Genomic DNA, 20735 nt, shown 5'->3' with positions numbered 1-20735 from the left:
AGTGAGGTGTTGCCATGAAGCCTTACGTAGTTCTCTCCAGAGGTGTCGTGCCCTGTTCACCAAAGTTACAATGGGCAATAGTGCAACAACAAAAAAGCAGTGGCACAGCACCATTCTCCGTATTGCAAGTCTGTGTACCACTGAAATGATTTTGAAGCTGTTATTACAGTACATGAAATTCCCTGTATTGTTATTTAAAGTTGAAGTTGTTAAAGGTTGAGCGCACCTGAAAGACTGAAGACATTATCAATAGAGCACATTAACTTGCCACTGCTAGCTAGCTTGCTAGTTAAAACGTACCCATGTGAACGGTCGAGTAAAGAGGTACATGTCAGTAAACGATGAGTGGAAAGGTAAACTATTGGTATACCCGGAAGTGTTTTTGTGTTACTTCTGGGTATACCAATAGTCTAACCTTCCACCCATCATCTACTGATAGCACATACTTGAACATTGGAGAAACAGAAAAACAGGACTTAAACTCTTTGATAAAAATATCTAAATGTATATATGTTAGCTATAACGTTACTGTAACTATCATTAGTTATGTTTATCATACTTGCTATCTACACTGCTAGGCAGCTAATGTTAACCAATATTGAAGTTAATTAACCTTATGGATAGCAAGTAACGTTAATGTTAAATATGACAGGCTTACAGCAAACTTCTTGACATACTGTTCATTTATGGTTTTAGGTCAAATATCTACACATTTACATTTAGTCATTTAGCAGACGCTTTTGTCCAAAGCGACGTACAAGGGAGACGTGCAGGGTGTAACGCTATCATATCAAAACGTTCTCTGTTAATACTCACCAAGCACTCAATTTGATTTATCCTTCCCCAGCAGGTCTGAGTCCAAGTAAAACGTATCCAACTGTCATGCAGTCATGACATGACCTACAATTTGATGTTAGTGACCTGTGGTTTGTGCATATCCCCTCCAGATATATGAGAAAATACGTCTTGACTGAGGATACCTCTGGATATTAACAATATGTCTCACATTCCAGATATGGACTGGTTATCTGTGGCATGTCATAAGAAGTATCTAGTAAAAAATATCTCTGGATACACGCCTTTATCCCACTGTGATCAATGATTTGCTGCATCATTTGCCTGTACCTTAAGATTGTGAAAAGTCCAGCTTTGTACCCTTTGCTGTCAGCAGTGATTTGGTACCTTTAAAATTAAATAAAGGTCTGCAATTATCAACTTCAGGACCATTTCCATATCTTAACGGGTACTTTTCTGTACCTCTTATTATTATTATTATCGTCTGCTGTTACTATGAAATGTTGTAACGTTTTTCTTAGAATGAGGCATAGAAAGGCAGAGATGTCTGGGATGCAACTTTGTTTGCAAACATACAGAACGGGGCAGGACAGGACAGAGGACGTATTGTGTGTACAAAAGCTAGATGGTGACGAACAATAATTAATAATGATTTTGACATTGCAGACCATGATGTTGACCTTTGAGTTTATTGTTATGTTCTAGGGTTGTTCTAGATGTTCTAGAGCCTGTAATTGTACAGTTCTCAGTGGCTTACAGTGCTGCATGCCATCATATTAGACAATAGTAACGTTAACTTTTAAGCTACAAGTTCAGAAAGAAATGGATTTGAAAAGACATCAAGATTCAGGAGCAGAGAAGAGGAAAAAAAACTTGGGATGACACTTCGGCGTTATTTGCAGTTACGCTTGAAAATGCTCATTCTTGAAATACTAAAGATCTTAATAATATAAGACTAGTCTGTGGGGATTACACCAGCCATCACTTAGTGAGTCAACTAGTGAGTGCGGTTACATGGACAACAGATTATTTATTCTAAGACAGTTATGGCATGATTTTTCAGTACCCTTTCTCTGTAATGGCCTCCCTATGAAACTACTAGCTTATGCATCCACCCTCCAACTTCAGTCCTAGCATTAGTATGATGGGGTGGAGTGGGGGTGGGGGTTACCTTAAAGCCATTCCACTTAGGGTACCCAAGTGACCAATAGTAGTCAGGTCCACAGCAAGCAGTGAATGTGCACATTCTCAAATAAACAGGTCACAACAAAGATGCAAAAAATCAGTACATTTGATGAATATTAAATTAAGTATTATTATGAACATCAGTCCTAAAGTATTCTGTGCAAAGGACAAAATGGTCCAGATGGTGGAGGTTGCTGTTGTTTGGTGTAAATCGCATGATAAAATGACCTGGAAACATTGGAAGCATTACATCATCACTTAGTCTTTCAGTCGTCTATGATCTGCAAAGGCAATAGAGGTACACTATGAATGCCCACTCCTACACCACATCATTCTTCAGGAAGTTGAAACAACTACGCTCTACCGAGTCACAGCCCTCCTGTTGCATGAACATGTTGCACGAACTTGCAAGCGTGCATGCATTTGGCAATATTCGTATGTGTGGAACAACCAGTAAGACACTTAGAAGACAGTTTCTCAACCACTGTTTAGTTTTTCTATTTTTGTGTAAGGCAAAGATGAACACTGCATGAGTAACTGAACATCGGAAAAGATTTAAAGTTTGACCTACATTTTAAACATTTCCACTTCCTGTTATATACAGAAACTATTTAGCAATTCTCAAGACGGGAATAATTTCCTACAGGGGGAATTTAACAACAAACTGAATTTGGAAATGGAAAAAAGAGACAACTTTTCTCTTTCTGTTTATCTGTTTGGTCCTTACATATACATTGCAAATCATATCTGCGTAATTATATTCACTTCAGTGCCAAACTTGCACAGCAAGTATATAGCAGGTTTGACTGAATGTCTCAATTACACTTGATATTCATGAAACACTGAGTACTCATATGATCTTAAATTTTGAGTGTTTCAGATGGAGCTGCCTTCTTGCGTTTCATTAATTATTTTACGACTTAATGTGTTAAAGTTGCCATTGTTAGAAAATAATGTTGTTTTTCAATAACTGTAAGCTTATTCAAAAGATGAATTGAATCAACTGCCTGTCAGGTTAGTCAGTCTTAAACCAACAGCCAATTGGTGGTATCTTAAAGACCATTGAACAGAAATTTGGTCAACTGGGTCATGTTAACCAAGGTTTAATAGAGTGGCACAGATGTAACCATTACAGATATGACTACTTTCAAAACGTCAAGCTAACAAAAATCACAGCCTCTACGAAAGCAATTATTGTAAGTATTGGGTTATATAATCCATACTAACTAATTTAACTTGTGTACACTTGGTTGTTCTTTACGATTAACAACACTGATATTCCAAATGCCTCTGGTAATGCTATATAAGTTGAACTGATCACAACATCTTGTATTTTGAATTTGACGAAAGTATGTAAAAATTAAAAACATTCCAGCAAAGTAGAACTAAATTAGACTCTACTAAAAGGGTTGTACTTCCCCTGTTATGCACCACTGTCATCAACAGGAAGCACAGGAGGAAGTCAGTTTCATTCTTTCTTTTCTCAGTGTTCTGTTAACTTAAGAGTGAATCACAAGCTAATATTTCCGTTTCTGGAATACAATTTCAATTATGCCTAGATCTCAGATATTTACAGAAAGTATTTTGGAACTTCACAAACCATATGGATGTATGATGTTGCACTGAAAAAGGATTTTCTTCCACTTTGAACTGTTTGACCTTTAGATAGGCATATGGTGCAATGCCGCCATTTTTCTAACTTTGTTGTCTGTAACCCTCCTTTATTTCTGTAAGGGTGGGTTGATCTAAACAACCATTGTCTAATATTTTTTAAATAGAGCTGATATCAGTGAAGCTGAGGAACCTCTTTTCAGTGAGAACTTCTGGAGGGACATGACTCGTGGGTTATAACAGCTCGGAGTTGCAGGCAATCTCTTTTTTGCGTTTATTCTTTCATCTGGATTGATTATTTAGTGCTACACTGGGTAATCATGAGTTCTGAAATTCCACAAAAATCTGAGGTCATGAACTGGAATGCTGACCGATTGGCCGCATTTTTTTCAAAGAGGGTAAGTCCATTTTTCAGTGCATTTCAAATGCTTTCGGCACAAATTAAGTAAGAATACAGTTATTGTCCTTTGTTCAATATCCATGTTCAATATCTTATTTTAGAGATGCTCTGCCATCTCTGTGGTGCATTTGCTGTGTGTTTTGTATGTGCACTAGTTTATTCTTCACCAATCAGGTGGATTTTTATGTTTGCATTCACAGCGGGATCTGGCAGGCTGTGATAAAGTTATCTTGAAGAACCACATAAATGGTCAGAGATTCTTGGTGAGCATACTGCTTGACTGTTGTCTTTGAAACAAATTACGTTGGCAAATAATCCAGATAAATTGGTTAAGAAGTTTATTTGATTATTCACAGTTTTCAGTATGTCAGGGTAAAGAAATCAGGAAGTATAAAAACCCACAAACTCTGTTTGGGGTTAGTCATTTCATAGCAGACATGGCACATCGATTGCAGATTTGGGAAGTGCTGAATTCAGAAATAAAACAAGGAATTCTGTGGCGTCTCTCTATTTTTCTAGAACATGTCAGAAAATGACTTGCAGAAATTTCCAAAACTACATGTGCCGTAAGTATACATAAGCATTACTACAATTGTTGATAACAGTTGTTACCTCACTGTAAAGGCAAACATAGATCAGAAGAGATACAACTACAAGCAATGTTATACAAAGTGGAATAGATATCTAATGAACTCGGAGGAAAATCAGGAAAATCGAGAAAAAGCCATGTGCGATCATGAAGGAAAACTTAAAGTTCTTCATTTGGTAACTCAGAGTGAGTGAAATTCTTCATAAAGAACAAGTCAGAGTAGCACTTCCTGTCAAGCTGCTGATACTGAGGTCACCAGTAACCACTAGCAACAATATTACCACCGACTATTGTACTGCAGAGTAATATATTTAGTTGGTTTTACATGTTCTTACACATCCAGATGATGTGATGTTAGAAGTCAGTCGAAGGATAAGCCAAGTTTAACATTGCGTATATATCTTTCTATGACATCTGCAGACTCATCTCTAAAATCAGCCGTGAAATCAACACAAATGTGGCTAAGAGGGGACTCTTTCCCAAAAGGCAAGCAACAATACTTATGTGGCTATGGTGAAATACATTCCTCTGTCCATAGATTATGGTGAAGTACATTTCTCTGTCCATAGATTGTTATGGTGAAATACATTCCTCTGTCCATAGATTGCTATGGTGAAATACATTCCTCTGTCCATAGATTATGGTGAAATACATTTCTCTGTCCATAGATTGTTATGGTGAAATACATTCCTCTGTCCATAGATTGCTATGGTGAAATATATTCCTCTGTCCATAGATTGTTATGGTGAAATGCATTTCTCTGTCCATAGATTGCTATGGTGAAATACATTTATCTGTCCATAGATTGCTATGGTGAAATACATTTCTCTGTCCATAGATTGTTATGGTAAAATACATTCCTCTGACCATATATATTGAATATAAGATAAGATATATTACTCTATTTTCACAGACAAGCTGCCACAAAGTTTGAGCCAGGTACATGCTCATTTCATGTATCAAATCAATTCAAGCTCTAATGTATATTTTAATATGTTTGAAGATACACTGGTATATTGATATATTCAGAGCTAACCATTCCTTTTATTTTCTAGAATTGGTGCGAAATGAACCGGTTGGTTGGGATCCTGAGGAGTTTGTAAGTGATGTTATTATCACTGTATTTGTATCAACATGTACACATTCCATAGGTATTACATGCTAGTCACAACCGTAGTATAGAATAAGTTAAAGCCCATTTACATTTGCACACGATGAAGAAGTAGATGTCACTCAAGAGTATTCCTTCTCCCCATTTCTCTTCAAAAATCTCCAAATGAAACATTCAGAATATGAATGTCAGTATATAAAAATTGCTGGGGAAATTAATTTACTATTTGAAGTCTCAGTAAAGGCCACAATGGCTGAGACTTCTTCAGTGCCTCAGAAGAATGTGTTGGCAAGTTCTGTATCAGAACCCTTTTGCTGACCTTCCTGTGTGATTTGACAGACAGTGTGCTGATAAGCTTATGCTAAACTAATGTTCCGGGTTTTTGACCAAAAGCACAAAACTAGCGAATAGCCTGTTTGGCTAATAAGAATCACATCACACGTGTCATCATATGTCTCCATCATATGACCATTGACCATCAAAATGAAAATTTGAAAATTCAGAAGTTGGGGTAATATTGCTTTCTTCTTCATTACTATGATACTCAGGATCAAAGCGATGATGACTATGAATCCCCAATATCAGAAGATGATGGAGGTAATAGTGATTATGAGTCACCTACAGATGGACCAGAGGATCAAGAACATGCTGACAGTGACTATGAACCACCCCCATCAGAAAAGACTGACGTAGTGAATCAGATATGTGCTGCGAAGCCGAACGCCGATAGTGAATACATTGGTACACACAGTATTTTTTAATCCTTATACAATTTGTTTATCTAATTGTTTATTCCCACAGAAAGCTTATCGTATGCATAACGTTTGAATTCTATATGTGCATTATTGTGATGTCTGTTCAGACGACAATCGTGCTCGGGGTGTTTCGATGAGGAACCAGCCTCCTGTGCCTCCAGAACGCCCAGGACCAGGGCCAGGTCCCGCTCTGCCCTTCGGTCGCCCAAATGTAAACCAGGAATTCTCTTCACTATGTTCATATAATATCATTGTCTACTTTGTGAATTTTATGCTAATCTTTTGCCACAAGAACTGCAAAGCTTTTACCCACCATTTCCATAATTGTTTTTGGTAGGCCCGTCCAAAGGCAGATCAGTCTCCACAGAGACCTGTTTGTAGACCCCAGAACAGGCGTAAGTGCTGTAGCGTTTATGCAGTTATATTATGCAGTCTCTCATATGTGTGTGCATGTGTGACTATGGTGATTGTGTATGTATACGTGTGACGTTGTTTTTCTTTTTGCTGTTCTTTTTGTCATGACACTCTGGAATGTGTTTCACAAGTGCCCCCTGGTCCTGGTCCTGGTGCACCTCGTGTTGATCGCAGTAAAAAACCTTCGACTTTGGAGCGAGTGAGTGTGATACATCTTTATCTGGAATTTTCAGTATATTCCAATGTTCTTTAATTAATAAGACTAATTTGACTTCATCTGGCATCCATAGCCAGCTCCACAGCCAGCTCCACCAGGAAAGAGGTAAGACTGGACAAACACACACTTAAATGACCACATTAGATCTAGGGAATTAGTCTTCTCTTACAGGTGAGGTGTCTTTTATTTTCAAAATGTAACCACAAAGCTATTCCTTTTTAAGACTACAATGCAGCCTAACATTAAAAATTAACACAAAGATAGACATGGTGACATGACACGTTTGACATGGTTACAAGCTTTGCGGCGTAGACTTGGAGATAAATGAGAGGTGGAAACCTATATGGATGAGGGCTTTGACTATACAGCGTCTGATCTATACGTCTATACAGACTGATCTTACACAATGTCTGTGATGTAACTTGTGTGTAAAATTAAGAACTTTGCTTACCAGGCATGTGAAACTTTGTTAAACCTTTAAGGGATCACAAGGACAAGAAGCCTAAACCAAGCCTTTAGTGGGAGATGTAACACATGTAAATAAACATCAGTCCTATAGTTGTGCACAGGCACACAGGCAGTCACAGTCACTCTTTTCACATAGTTTAATGCAGCGGTGGCCCCTATAACCAATATCCCCATAGCAGTTTTATAACACAGCATTGCAGCATAACAATATTTCTGCTCCAGACCTCCTGTTTCTGATAAGGATCCACTGGCCAAGCCTCCTTTCCCAGGACCAGGTGTGCAAAGGAGTGTTTCAGCAGCGTGTAGAGGCCCCCCTATCAGGTTGGCCCCTCCAACGTACCCCTGTACCCCTTCTGTACCACCCAAGTTGCTCTCCGCTGAAGGATTATACATGCACTCATTTTCTAAAATGCTACACAAGAACATAGTTCATAGTTCATAGAACATACATCTCGTTTTGTTAAGTGCATTTTTAATTGCCCCCCCCCATCTTTTTTCTTTCTTTACAGGCAACCAGCTGGGGATGTAAGTACATAAATTAACAACTTGAAACCTTCTTTAAATATCTATTAGACCTTCCAGAGACATTCTTAAGCAACATCACTCGAAAGGCATTGGTTCGTAGAAAAATATACCACTGCTACTGGTTGGCAAAACATGATGCGGAGTGACTTAAATGCCTTTAGCTGTGAGTTCAGTGGCAACCACATCATTAGCACCAGCTGGTCGTATCAGATAAACACAAGCCAAGGAAGCATCATCACAATTGTAAAACTGAAAGCATTACCATACAATAGTGGAATCTCCAGCAATGGTGATGAAAATTACATTTGTGTAGAACTCAAGCAAATGCATTATAAATTATGTAAAGTGTGTTGCAAAATGTTAGAGATCATTCGTGAAATTGTGTTCCCTTAATAGAAATGTATCAACTTAATGGCCTAATATTGTTTTTCTACCTTTTAATTTGCAGTTCAGTCACGAAGGTATGAATTTTCATCCATGTTCTGACATCCCTTTGTTCTGAAATACGATGACCTCTATCTATGTTGAGTGTCGTACAACAACACTGACTCAACAATTTCTTGATTTCAGAGCAAACGTCTAGACTACCATTCAGCTCCAACACATTTCCCCTGCCGAGGAACCCCTCTCCTCGCCCTTCTCCGCCTGGACTGCCAGGTGACAGGTACGTTCTTCCAGGGCCATGGCTTTATTCTTCTCTAAGATGAAACTACGGCTCATCCTAGAGCCACCAGACAAATAGAAAAATGCTTTGCATCTGTAGTGATTGTATATCCACACATTTTACACTGTTCTTCCTAGTTGGCCATCTATTGGTGGTTCTGTCATTGGGCCTGGAAGTAAATCTCTACCTGGCCACTTAAAAGAAGGTATGTATGTTGTTCCATTCTGGAGAGGACTCTACAATTCCAAAGATGATTTCCCCAAAACTGACTTTTTTGTAACTTCCCTTGTGGTATTTTTTCACTCAACAAAGTGAAGAATTCAAGGAGACCTTCACCACACAGAGCTCTTGGTTCAGGCCAGGTAACCTTAACAATTATTCAGAGTTTTAGAGCTTCAGATTAATTCAAAGGAATAAGGGATAAAGTTTGGGAAAGGGGTCGTTATAGAAGTGAGGGTATTCACTCAGCAGGTGGCAGTGTTGCACCACTTGTCCACAGATGTGACTTATTACCCGAGTCATGGTATACTAACAGTGGAATTTAAAATGTCTTGCAGCCTTGCTCAAAGTATGAAGATTGGTTAAAGCAAGAAAATACTTCCATGTTGTTTTCATTTTGTAGGATATGGACCCTAAGTGGTATTTGGGCCAGGTGACACGTGGACAAGCAGAGGGTAGATTGTTGGGAATTAATAAGGTAAGATACCTTACAAAGAGTAAGTTCATTACAAAAAGTAAATGGACAACATCAAAACCAATATTGTTTTATATGGGAACTGGTATTGAGGATGCTCCAAACTGATACATCTTAGTTACATTTGGTACAAAAATGTGACACGTTTATGTTTTAGGATGGCGCCTATCTTGTGAGGGACAGCTCACGAGGCTCACCAGCCCAGCCTTACACACTCATGGTCCTCTTCCAGAGCAAAGTCTTCAACATCCAGATCCGCTATGACACCGAGCAACAGGCTTTTCTGCTGGGCACAGGCCTCAAAGCCACAGAGGTGCTTAATTTTATGTTGTTTTTCACATTATAATGTAGAGATGATGTTTTGAGGTTAAAGGTGCAATATGAAAAATACCAACAGATGTAAAATAGAGATTGATGAAAATATTTATAGACTAAACCATGATGATGCAATAATTGTTGTGTTTTTGACGACAATAACTACACAGTGCACCTGTACAGTAGAAAAACCCAAACGACAGTGACAGTTACAAACCTGCTTTTCTTTTTTATCACAGAGGTTTCCAACCGTCAGGGACATCATTGAGAACTACAAGCATATGCCACTGCTTCTGATAGATGCAAAAAATCGTGGTTCGGGACAACAAAATCAGTGTCCTCTAATTCATCCAGCAGGACATTGAATCCACTCGGTCAAAAGAGCACACAAACATAATGGCCATTGAACAATGGGCCTTTTTTCACTTGGCCAGTAATAGTGACTGAGAGCAAAACTATTATTCATGTAAAATCATACTGTTATGGGATATTCTTGAACAGCTGGATTTTTACAGTTTCACCCAAATAATGCTGAAATAGTGGTTTTACAAGTCAAACATGTGATCCCCTTATGTTTGACTGGACATCACCACTGAAATGGTATCACTCAAAATCGTAGTTGGATGACTATTCCTGAATATTCAACAGTTCCAGTGATGACGGCCTCTGGATTTGTGTTTCTAAGACCAGTTACATTATATATCAGTGTTGTAACTTTTTTGAGAAATTGTAGAGATCAATGTCATTCATACTGCCCTACATATGTGTGAGAAATACTGTAGCGTACCCCATGTGGAGTACTGGACTTGGTAGGGCACTGAGGCTGAGGGAAATCTTATTTTGACTTGACTATATTACTTTGTGTATGTGTAGCATAGGCTGCTTACAGACAAATCACAATGTTGCAATGTGTTAATTGTGGTCAATGTTTTAAATTGCCAAGTAACCAGATGGTGTGAAGAAAGTCCAATAAAGCAATGGCTCATATGTATTGTCTCATGAGGGTAATTTGGGTTGCCTTCCAGATCGAAGACTTTAAAACCTATAACCTCCATTTAACTGAAATTTCAAACTTTGCAGGATTCAGCAGTTCTTTAGTGTGGGCAAATTCTATGAAACCAGTTATATGAGATATTTTAGCCTGCACAGTTCCAGATTGGCTGGATTATGAACAACCCTGAAGACTATAAAAATAGTACTCAAAATCATGCTCCTTATTCTTACACTTCCATGACACATAAATTGACACTCCTGGAGAGCATTTGGTGAAAGTACCATTCTTGCCTGAATAGTAAAGTATAGGTAGTAGAAAGAAACATGGACATAGACTATTAAATCTTATTGTAATACAAATATATATATATATATATATATATATATATATATATATATAGTTTAATCACCTACATTATTCAATGTTCAAGCTGTCTGAAATATCAAGAGAAATGGCAAGTGAATTGGCATCTCTGTGAAATCATGGACCTGGGGCGGAGAACAATTGCTTTGACAAGTGGACCACTTTCAGTTGGACTGTGGCACATGTGAAGGGGTTGAGCCCCAGGGCATTGCATTCTCATGTAAATTATACTGATAAAAGAGTGGTCAACACAGGCCTTTTAAGAGTGATGTCTTGTAGGTAGTTTGTGGGCGGAGAGTATGCTAAAGATAACAAATACAACTATCTGATTCCTTTAATGTGAATGATTCCAACAGGTAAACAAATTAACATTCATATTCAAAAGACTTGGCATGGTATCACTCAATCAATCAAACTGATCAATCAAATTAGTCTTTATTATAGACTCAGGGTCCAGAAAAAAAGACAAGACATCACATAAAATGAATTACATATAAAAATACATACATACACATGTATACTGTATATTACCTACAAAAGCACAATAAGAACTCATGGTTCAAAAGAACATAAACCAGTATCCAACAAAGAGACAACTGTACCAATGTCTCCACAACTAGGATTGGAAGTGTGTAGCACCAAACCTGAAGACGATTTCATTTTCAGATTCATCAAGCCGGCAAATACATTTATACACGAGCGTTCTTAAAACAGTGTGTGAGGTATCCCTCCTGCAGCCACCAACATTTCACTTGCACTATACCCTCTAGGACTCTTTGGTTATTCTCATGGCATCATTATAAGCTTGTCTGCTTGCTTCTCTGTAGTTTGACCACAAGTGTGCAGTATAGAGTGCATTACATTACATTTAGTCATTTAGCAGACGCTTTTGTCCAAAGGCGCCGTACAAGGGAGAGAACAGTCAAGCTACGAGCAATAGAGACCTAGTGTGACAATAAATACAATTTTACATAAGAAAAAAAGTGCAGGTATGTAACTGCTGTTAGTGCAAGTTAAGTACTAGTAGAAGTGCAAGTTAGGAAGGGAGGTGCTCTCTGAAGAGTTGGGTCTTCAAGAGCTTCTTATAGGTAGAAAACAATATGCTCTGAACAGAGCCATCTTCACTCCACCTGTCCACACACTAAACTAAAGAGAATATTTGCTTGTGCATACATCATGTGGCCTTGCCTATAAATATCTTCATCATCTGTCATAAATTCTGTAATGAAATTTGTAAGATACTTTACCTTATTACAGACACTCAGATTTGTGTCAAACTATTTAAAGTCAGGACATTATAGACATTTGTCCTCTTTGGTTCTACAGATTGTGATGACAGTCTTACTGGCATTATATTTAATATCATGTTCCATACCACACACAGAACATATAGTAAGGAGATTCTGATTATGATGACACTCTCACTGGCATTATATTTAATATCACCAATCATGCACCCAGTATTACAGGCTTTCAATTGCTTGGACAAATAATCAATATAAAGAGAGAAAAAAACTGGGGGCAAAATCCCCCCTTGTCTACCTCCATTTCCCACCCCACATGGGGCTGAGATACTATTGCCCCATTGTACTGGCATAGTCTGGTGGACATACCAGTAAACTAGAATTCTCACATTGTATTTGGACACCCGTCTTTGACTCAATTTAAGAAACAAACACAATCAAAGGCTTTGGAAGCATCAACAAAACATAAAAACTGATGAGTTTTTACCTCTATATTTCTTTACAAATTTCCTTTGAATTTGTCATGTTGAGCTTTAAAACCAAATAGGTCAACTGTGGAGTTAATTTCATCTATCCAGCAGAATTCTTTCCAGGACCTTTGAAAGTATTCTGGCCTATGTAAACTTATGGCCTATATATTTAGTAGGTTATAGTTTTAAAATGTGAAACCCTTACATTTTGTTTTGTAGTCACATAGTCCAGTTAAGAAAGAACTCAGTGTTCAGAGGACAAGTTCTGTCATTTTGTGTGTGTATTTGAGTGTGGCTATTATATGTAGTTCAAAAGGATGACTAAATCAAATTCATCAGAAATGTAAAACTAAATATTTAGAAACTGAGTGGAATATTCCTAAACCAGGAGACATTCCACACCTTGCTAACCCAGAGGAAACAAATGAGGTGTGACACTCCTAAGAGACAACCAATCAGAATGGATAGAGGCGTCGCCAAGCTTGTATAAACCAGGTACAACAGGTGGCAGTTCAGGATGCAACAGACAGACCTCCTAGAGCTAGACTCTAAGTCAGCAGAACTAACTTTACCGGAGGAGACTGAGAAAGCCATCATCAGTATTCAAGATTCAGGACTTGCTTTGTAAGAATGACTTCGTATGTGCCACAGGGTCTGTCACCTACTCAGGTAGGGGCCCAGTTTCAGACGATGGGAACTCAGGAGCCCCAGGAGTTCAGCCTTTACGGTGACAGTTTCTACAGTCCGCCACCTCTGCCAAGCCCGCAGCAGACCTTACCACCTACCTATGACCTGGGAGACTACGCCGGCGCAACTGCTAACCCGTACCTGTGGTTCAACAGCTCGGGGATGAATGGTATGCCTTACTTAGGAGGAGCCCCAAGGACACCAAATGATCCATTTGCGTCCCAACACTACGGCATGCCGAGGCCATATCTGGGCCCAGGTGCCAGTGGAGGGGACCTGAGCTGGTTTTCTCTGCCATCTCAGGAGGACCTAATGAAGCTGGTTAGGCCACCATACTCCTACTCTGCCCTTATTGCCATGGCCATTCATGGCGCCCCAAACCGTCGCCTGACTCTCAGCCAAATATATCAGTATGTGGCTGACAACTTTCCATTTTATAATAAAAGCAAGGCTGGCTGGCAGAACTCAATACGACACAATCTTTCACTCAACGATTGCTTCAAGAAGATGCCCCGTGATGATGATGACCCAGGTAATTAATCAAGATTTCATTCTCTAATGTGCAGATGGCAGACTAGTTTTACTCATCCAACTTGTTCACACGTTCTGCATTTTAAGTTGTTTTTCTATGTTATTCTATTTGTCCCTGACATTAAGACAAATATGTGTCCTATTTTTCTTTAGGCAAGGGGAACTATTGGACCTTGGATCCAAATTGTGAAAAGATGTTTGACAATGGCAACTTCAGGAGAAAGAGGAAGAGGAAGTCTGACTCCCTGATGAGTGAAGGGGAGAATGGCAGCTCTGCTGGCCCGACCTCTGCAGAGTCCAGCCCCAAAGGCCACTTGGCCGAGGCCCACAGCCCCTCAGACCGGGGCTCCACTCCAGACTCTGTGGGCCCCTCCCCCTGCCTGAAGAGCTTCCTGACCCAGATGACGGAGGCGTCATCGAGTGCAGGTACGTTAGGTGTGGACACGGTGCTCCGCCCCTTGCCCTTGGGTTTGCCGCTCGAAGGCTCTCAAAGGGCCTCTCCGGCCGAGGGCTTCAGCTCGTACTCCCCCAACGCAACAGTCCCACAGTGGGAGGCCCAGATCCCTCCGCCAACCGCCCTCTCTTCCTCCCCGTCACACTTCTCAGGAGTCTACACCGACTCCCTTCTCAGCCACTTCGCCGGCAGCGCCTATCAAGGCATGGAGACGAGCGGACTGGTGTACCCACGGGAAGGGACAGAGGTCTGAGATAGCGTCACGAGTTTTAACGGACAAACTGAAAACGCAGGCAGAGATGTCACAGATGAGGCCCTCGGGTGTTTGCCCGCAGGCACATGAAGGGGCAGCTTGTGAGCAGGCTGATAGCGAGAGCCTGACTCAGCACTGTCCTCCCCTCCACTCCACTGCTGTGCGAATGCTTACATTATCTGGTCTCAGCCTTGGCTGTTGTGCTGACATCATGTAATTCCAGCCAAACAGACTGCCAGTTTACTGTTTGTTTGATAAGCGCATCTGAGGTTATGACCAAGACTGCCAGTGCTGGTTTTATTTCTCGCTTTAGTTCATTTGGATCTAGTTAAATCTTTTTGAGGAACAATTACATTCATGGGGAAAAGCTGTGCTAAATTATATCCTAGGAATTACTACTGCTGTTTGTTAACCAGTGCAGTAGTAAATAGATTTTGTGTTTGTGTTTTGTATTTTCTTTGTAATATATACCTATAAACCCATATATATGCACTGTATTTATATTTGGGAGAGATGACTGTATTTCAACAACTTGTCTTCAAAATTGTATAATAAAAACATGTTAAAACATAAAAGTGTGTGTCAGAGGTTGATATGATAACGTGGCCAAAATGGCAAAATTACTCAGTGAAACTCAGACATAGAGACATGAGCATGCCAAAGGAAATGTACCACAATATCATACAAATCACACAGATTTATGGGTAAGGCCACTGCTTGAGGGGCGGTGAATTCAAATTTCTGCTATCTTTCATCAATACTGTCACTGATTCAAACTAACAGAGGTGGCTTGCACAAGACATGTAGAAGAACCGTTAAACAACAGGCTGGATAGAGGAGAAGAAAAAAAAACACAAAGAAAAAGGACTGGTTTGACAGTCGGAAAATATAAATGGAGCTGAACTTGTTCCTCAAGATCTTGTGGTTCATTACAGTGCCACAGACAAAACACTATTAGTCCACATATCAGTAATTCTGCATCTACTGAAGCTTTGAAACAACAATAACAAAATGATCACAGTAATTGATGATAACCGATCATTAGGGAGAGTCAGCCTTCAGCCAAGGGTGTGGTTGGGTGTGGTTTGTGTAAATTCTGGATGGCCTCTTGAAGTAAATCTTTTGGACATGTTAAATTGTACAAGTCACCTGCCACATACCTCCCTTAAGGGTGTGATTCCACTGATTAGAATTCAAATGAGTCACTAGCAAGCTTGAACAATGCACTGAAGAAGTAATGGGTGTTAATCCTCACTGACCTCAGTTCAAGTATTGCTTATTCAGTAAATTAAGATGCAACTTTAGATGCAACAAGACCAATACAAATACAATGTGTATTCTTGTTCACATACAAAAGATTATATGGAACAGTATACTTTGTAGAGGTAGAGGAGGTCTCAACATGTTGTAATTTTACCATTACCATTTATGGTATCTTTCAATACCTTTTGCACTGAGGTTGGGGTCACCCGAAACGTTTGCACTTGCACTTTAGGTTTCTTGTCTGGTGAAGCCAATAAACCACTTTTGGATGAAAAACTCGGTTTTTTTTTTGAGAGCGAGCTCCGGCCTTGATTTTTATCTTTCAATACCTAAAATGCTGTAGGAATATCAAGGTACATCTTTTGCAGTGTGAGTTAATTTTGTCCACCTCCATTCGGTTGAGCCATAGTCCAATGCAAAAGCTGAAAAACAAGTCTCACATACAGATATCTTTGAGGTAGATTCTGAAATGCTGAGGTCAACATCTGTGATCAGAAGCTTAATAGCGTGGGAAGGGCAGTCCCTTCTGCTTCCCTCTGACTTGGCAGTACTAGGAGTGGAGTGAACCAAGCTGCGAGATTATTCCCATATCTAGAGAGAAGAGAAGGATCCCTGAGCAGAGGCATCAGTCAGAGAGAAGCAGACAGACCGCACTACTGTGTTTATTTGAGATCTTCTCTGAGATCGCCACACTGACACAGGAGGGAGAGGCTGAGCAACCACTTTATCCTGCAGGCCTCAGCGAGTTCTGTCACCCTCTTCAAAAACCAAATTACCGTATCAGATTACTTAACTGTCAGTGGACAGAATGGTGAGTCTGCCTTTTCCATGGAATACAATAGTTTTTATATTGTGGAGAATTTACATCATTCCAAACATTAAATTCCAATATTTAAACGTGGGACAATGTTGGTTCTGTATGCAAGTCATTTTTTGAGTCACAGACATAACAGAGCAAAGGTTACAAATGGCTGAAAGGTTACAAATGGCTGAAAGATTAGTTACAAATAGCTGAAAGATTAGTTAAAAATAGCGCACATGTATACAGGGCAGAGGATAGACAATTCAAAATTAAAGTGAAGTGACACGAATGCAGCCTCAAATGATTTCATTTGATTTCACCCAGTCTTTTTTAAATATTCAAACATCCACATTTATGAGAAAATAACCACAAACACAAAAAGGAAAGTGCCATCCTTCTCCCACTTTAGAATAATTGCTTTGTTAAAGAAAGTTATATAATAAATAGGACAATATTTGTGAAATAAAAGTATTGTTCTGAAATACTACTATAAATATTAGCATTGATCTGACAAGACAATGACCAAATAATTACATACAATACACACAAGGACCACATTTTTACATACAATAAATAATATCTGGATAGTATAAGACTTGATCAGATGAATAACTGCACCCTGTTGGCCGATAAATTGTAAACAATCTACAAATCTCCAACTGCCATACCAACGAGCCTAGCTCTTTGGCATTGCGGTCAGGGTGCAGGTTTGGTACCCTGTAGACCTGGGTTCAAGGCAGAGTGGGGTGATTGCTCTCTCCCTTTGTCACAGTGTATTATTTTTGTTTTCTACAATTTTACAGTGAAAAAAGGAAAGGAGCACTGTGAAAAGTTCGAGCACACATCTGCGCACACATTTGCGCTCTCAGATAACGTTTTCAAAGGTTTGGGGGCCTTAATAAGCCTGTCAGGGCTCTGGTGCTGGTTTGGTACCCGTGATGGTGCAGGTTTGGCACCCCATAGACCCGGGTGGGGTGACTGCTCTCCCCCTCTGCTACAAATATGTTTTTTTTTTACTTAGATTCTTAAATTGGTGATATTTTTACGGTGATATCTATGGTGATTTTTACTCTATCTTATGTATGTGTAATGAATCAAGAATTGCCCATCCTTTTATTTTATTATTTATTATCATGGTTATTATAGTAATTATAAAGGTAATACAATGTAATAATAATGGTATGTTAAACAAACACTATTTTTTGTCCTATCTCAAGAGTTGAAACCAAAAGCAAATAGTTCCTGCAATTTGTAGAAGCGCTTAATATACTACCTACATCAAATAAAAATCAAGACAGCCTTTCCCATATCTGTCTACAATCCAGCAGAGCAGCACATGCACGTGTCCTATGTGACCCCACATGCACGTGCCCTATGTGACCCCACATGCACGTGTCCTATGTGACCCCACATGCACGTGCCCTATGTGACCCCACATGCACGTGTCCTATGTGACCCCACATGCACGTGTCCTATGTGACCCCACATGCACGTGCCCTATGTGACCCCACATGCACGTGTCCTATGTGACCCCACATGCACGTGCCCTATGTGACCCCACATGCACGTGTCCTATGTGACCCCACATGCAAGATGGTTCCGGTTAATCATGGGCTCTATCTGCAGTGAGCCATTCTCGAGGTAATATTTGTACAGTTGTGTTTGACATTTTTTATCAAGATGAAATTTGCATTGGCCCCAGACATTTGTAATCCAGCACATTAGGTGTTCCCAGCATAACAAACATAAAAGGCTTAACTGAAAACTCAAACCTAAGCACAACGGTCATTCCAAGACATTCCTACTTAAACCTTAAAGTTTGAATCACTAGTAGATTGAGATACTTGGTACAATGGGGAGTATTTCTGGGTGACTAGAGTATACTGAAGGTCTTAAGGTTTTGGACCAGCACCCATAGTGCTGATAAAATACAGCGGCTAACACTGACATACATTGAGCAAAAAGACATCTGCTGTCTTCCTTTGCAGAGATTCAACAGTTTGTTCCACACCTGTGCTCAATCAACCTTGAGGGCATCCTTAATCGACACGTCCATATCTGTTCTTCCAATCAGGAGTCTGTGTTTACAAACAATGCAGCCCCATTGAAGTGACATGTGTCACTAAACACCAGGCACACTTATTCTGTCGTTGAACAAGAGGTGGCTCATCATGATTACACGTCTGAATAGACTGCCCCATCTCAAGACTTGTTGAGATAGTATTGGGGCCTGTTGCCTCAATACAGAAGAAGAGGCGAGGACGCCTCTGTGTGTGTGTGTTTGCATTTGGCAGGGCGAGGTCTCCTGGATGTTTGAATTTGAGTGTGATTGTGTGAGTGACACATGTCAGAGTTATCTGCCGATCTGTGATGAAGGTGATTATCAGTCTACTGTTGTCATGTGTAAACGTAACAGTGCATGCCACATTACTGTCATTATGATGGTGAATACCAGCAATTTCAGGGGAAGGACAGTTGCCAGTTTGGTAAAAGAAAGGTAAAGGATGTACAGCATCTTTCTGCTCATTAATGTCTCATTATATATCTTCTGGCCAGTTTGTCTTTCTGGAAAATATATCTGTTAAAGTAGATTTGTTTTATTCCTGTGCCCAAATTACATGAAAATAATATGCTTTACCAAATGGACCAAACTTTTGGATCTCTCCCTGAGATCTGAATTCTGTGGTCAAAGTTCATCTGGTCATGTGTGGGACCTGTGTCTGTGAAGAGTTTTATAGTCTTAAACTAGAAGGAAGCAAAAGTTTTTCTATCCTTTTGTTCACCTCATTCCCTTAAAGGTAAAATGTGACTAATTAAAAGGCAATTGGAGGTAAAGCCAACGGTAATCAAAGTGTCGGTAAGTTCAGCCCAACAGTGTTAAAGTCTGTTAATTTTGGGATGCAGTAATGACTCCCATTTTCAATCTTCCGTTAAATCTAGTGTCTGCGCTATGCTGGCATATTTGTTTACATATGTCACGAGAGTCAGACTTTGGCAGACAGAAACTTGCACTGGGAGAGAGGCCAAACACTGTAGGAACAATCGATGCTTTAGTTAGCCACGTTTGCATTTTTTAAATTCAGCAATCATGAAAGACAATTTGCACTTGGATAAGGGTGGTACACCTCTGCTGGAATGAAATCAGGTATATAAGGGGAGATACTTCTGAAACCATACATGTGTTTATTCCAGACGTAGTATTCCATGATCTTACAGTTTGAAAATTCTGTTGCAAAGACGTGATGACACTTTCCAGAAGGGTTGTTGAAGAACACCTGCTGCTTTTGGAAACACATTTTTGGGAGGCTAAAGCATATCTTTTCTCAGAAAAGGTTTCAGGTAGGAGGAGGGTAATTTCTTTCTCTCTGATATCATTGAAAGGGACAGACTTAGGTGTCATTGCATGATATAGATTACAGGTTGTGGCCAGAAGGTTCTGAATTATTATAGACACACAAAATATACATATAATACAAATCACACACACGCATGCACACACACACACACACACACACACACACACACACACACACACACACACACACACACACACACACACACACACACACACACACACTGTAAGAGAGTCTTCTTTTCTCTTCGACTGCCTTTCTCCGTATCTTGTCCCAGCCTGTCTTTTCCCAGTGGTGGCTCATTAGACCCCTATTAGCCTGCAGCCTACCCCTATAGTGCCTCACCAGTCACACAAGATTCACTCAGGACAGACAAGACTGATAGAGAGCACAGGAGTAAACATCTTTTTACAAACAAACACCTTTCACACACACACACACACACACACACACACACACACACACACACACACACACACACAGACACACACACACACACACACACACACACACATACACACACAGAAAGAGAAAGAGGGCTCAACAACTGCCGCCATGTGCTGTATATCAGAAGAGTT

General features: G+C 39.8%; 2 protein-coding genes across 3 annotated transcripts; both read left to right on the top strand.

Annotated features, from left to right (window-relative positions):
• Nucleotides 1–3415: 3415 nt before the first annotated feature.
• Nucleotides 3416–10730, top strand: lcp2a (lymphocyte cytosolic protein 2a). Of its 2 annotated transcripts, none has more exons than XM_031571678.2 (20): nucleotides 3416–3989; nucleotides 4192–4254; nucleotides 4511–4557; nucleotides 5001–5066; nucleotides 5494–5519; nucleotides 5636–5679; nucleotides 6240–6432; nucleotides 6554–6657; nucleotides 6784–6841; nucleotides 6992–7059; nucleotides 7151–7182; nucleotides 7768–7866; nucleotides 8055–8070; nucleotides 8519–8531; nucleotides 8641–8734; nucleotides 8872–8939; nucleotides 9047–9096; nucleotides 9357–9431; nucleotides 9586–9741; nucleotides 9983–10730. In XM_031571678.2, the coding sequence occupies exons 1-20, from the start codon at nucleotides 3912–3914 to the stop codon at nucleotides 10106–10108; spliced, it is 1476 nt and encodes a 491-aa protein (XP_031427538.1). In that variant the 5' UTR covers nucleotides 3416–3911; the 3' UTR covers nucleotides 10109–10730. The 2 variants fall into 2 exon arrangements, with proteins under 2 accessions (XP_031427538.1, XP_031427539.1); XM_031571679.2 differs by having other exon boundaries at nucleotides 3915–3989; nucleotides 4166–4254.
• A 2714-nt stretch (nucleotides 10731–13444) lies between these two features.
• On the top strand, nucleotides 13445–14739 carry foxi3a (forkhead box I3a). The gene is made up of 2 exons (XM_012835758.1): nucleotides 13445–14033; nucleotides 14186–14739. The coding sequence occupies exons 1-2, from the start codon at nucleotides 13445–13447 to the stop codon at nucleotides 14737–14739; spliced, it is 1143 nt and encodes a 380-aa protein (XP_012691212.1).
• The last annotated feature ends 5996 nt before the right edge of the window (nucleotides 14740–20735 follow it).

This window comes from Clupea harengus, chromosome 8, assembly GCF_900700415.2.
Source record: "Clupea harengus chromosome 8, Ch_v2.0.2, whole genome shotgun sequence".
In the NCBI taxonomy this organism is placed as follows: domain Eukaryota; kingdom Metazoa; phylum Chordata; class Actinopteri; order Clupeiformes; family Clupeidae; genus Clupea; species Clupea harengus.
Note: the sequence above shows the minus strand (reverse complement) of the source record. Positions and strands in the feature narration are given on the sequence as shown.

Excerpts from the sequence above, each read along its gene's own strand:
- foxi3a (XM_012835758.1), top strand. The coding sequence starts at position 13,445 with ATGACTTCGTATGTGCCACAGGGTCTGTCACCTACTCAGGTAGGGGCC. Across the intron at positions 14,034-14,185 it reads CCGTGATGATGATGACCCAG|GCAAGGGGAACTATTGGACC; the intron begins GTAATTAATCAA and ends ATTTTTCTTTAG.
- lcp2a (XM_031571678.2), top strand. The coding sequence starts at position 3,912 with ATGAGTTCTGAAATTCCACAAAAATCTGAGGTCATGAACTGGAATGCT. Across the intron at positions 5,680-6,239 it reads GTTGGGATCCTGAGGAGTTT|GATCAAAGCGATGATGACTA; the intron begins GTAAGTGATGTT and ends TATGATACTCAG. Across the intron at positions 8,940-9,046 it reads ACCTGGCCACTTAAAAGAAG|TGAAGAATTCAAGGAGACCT; the intron begins GTATGTATGTTG and ends CACTCAACAAAG.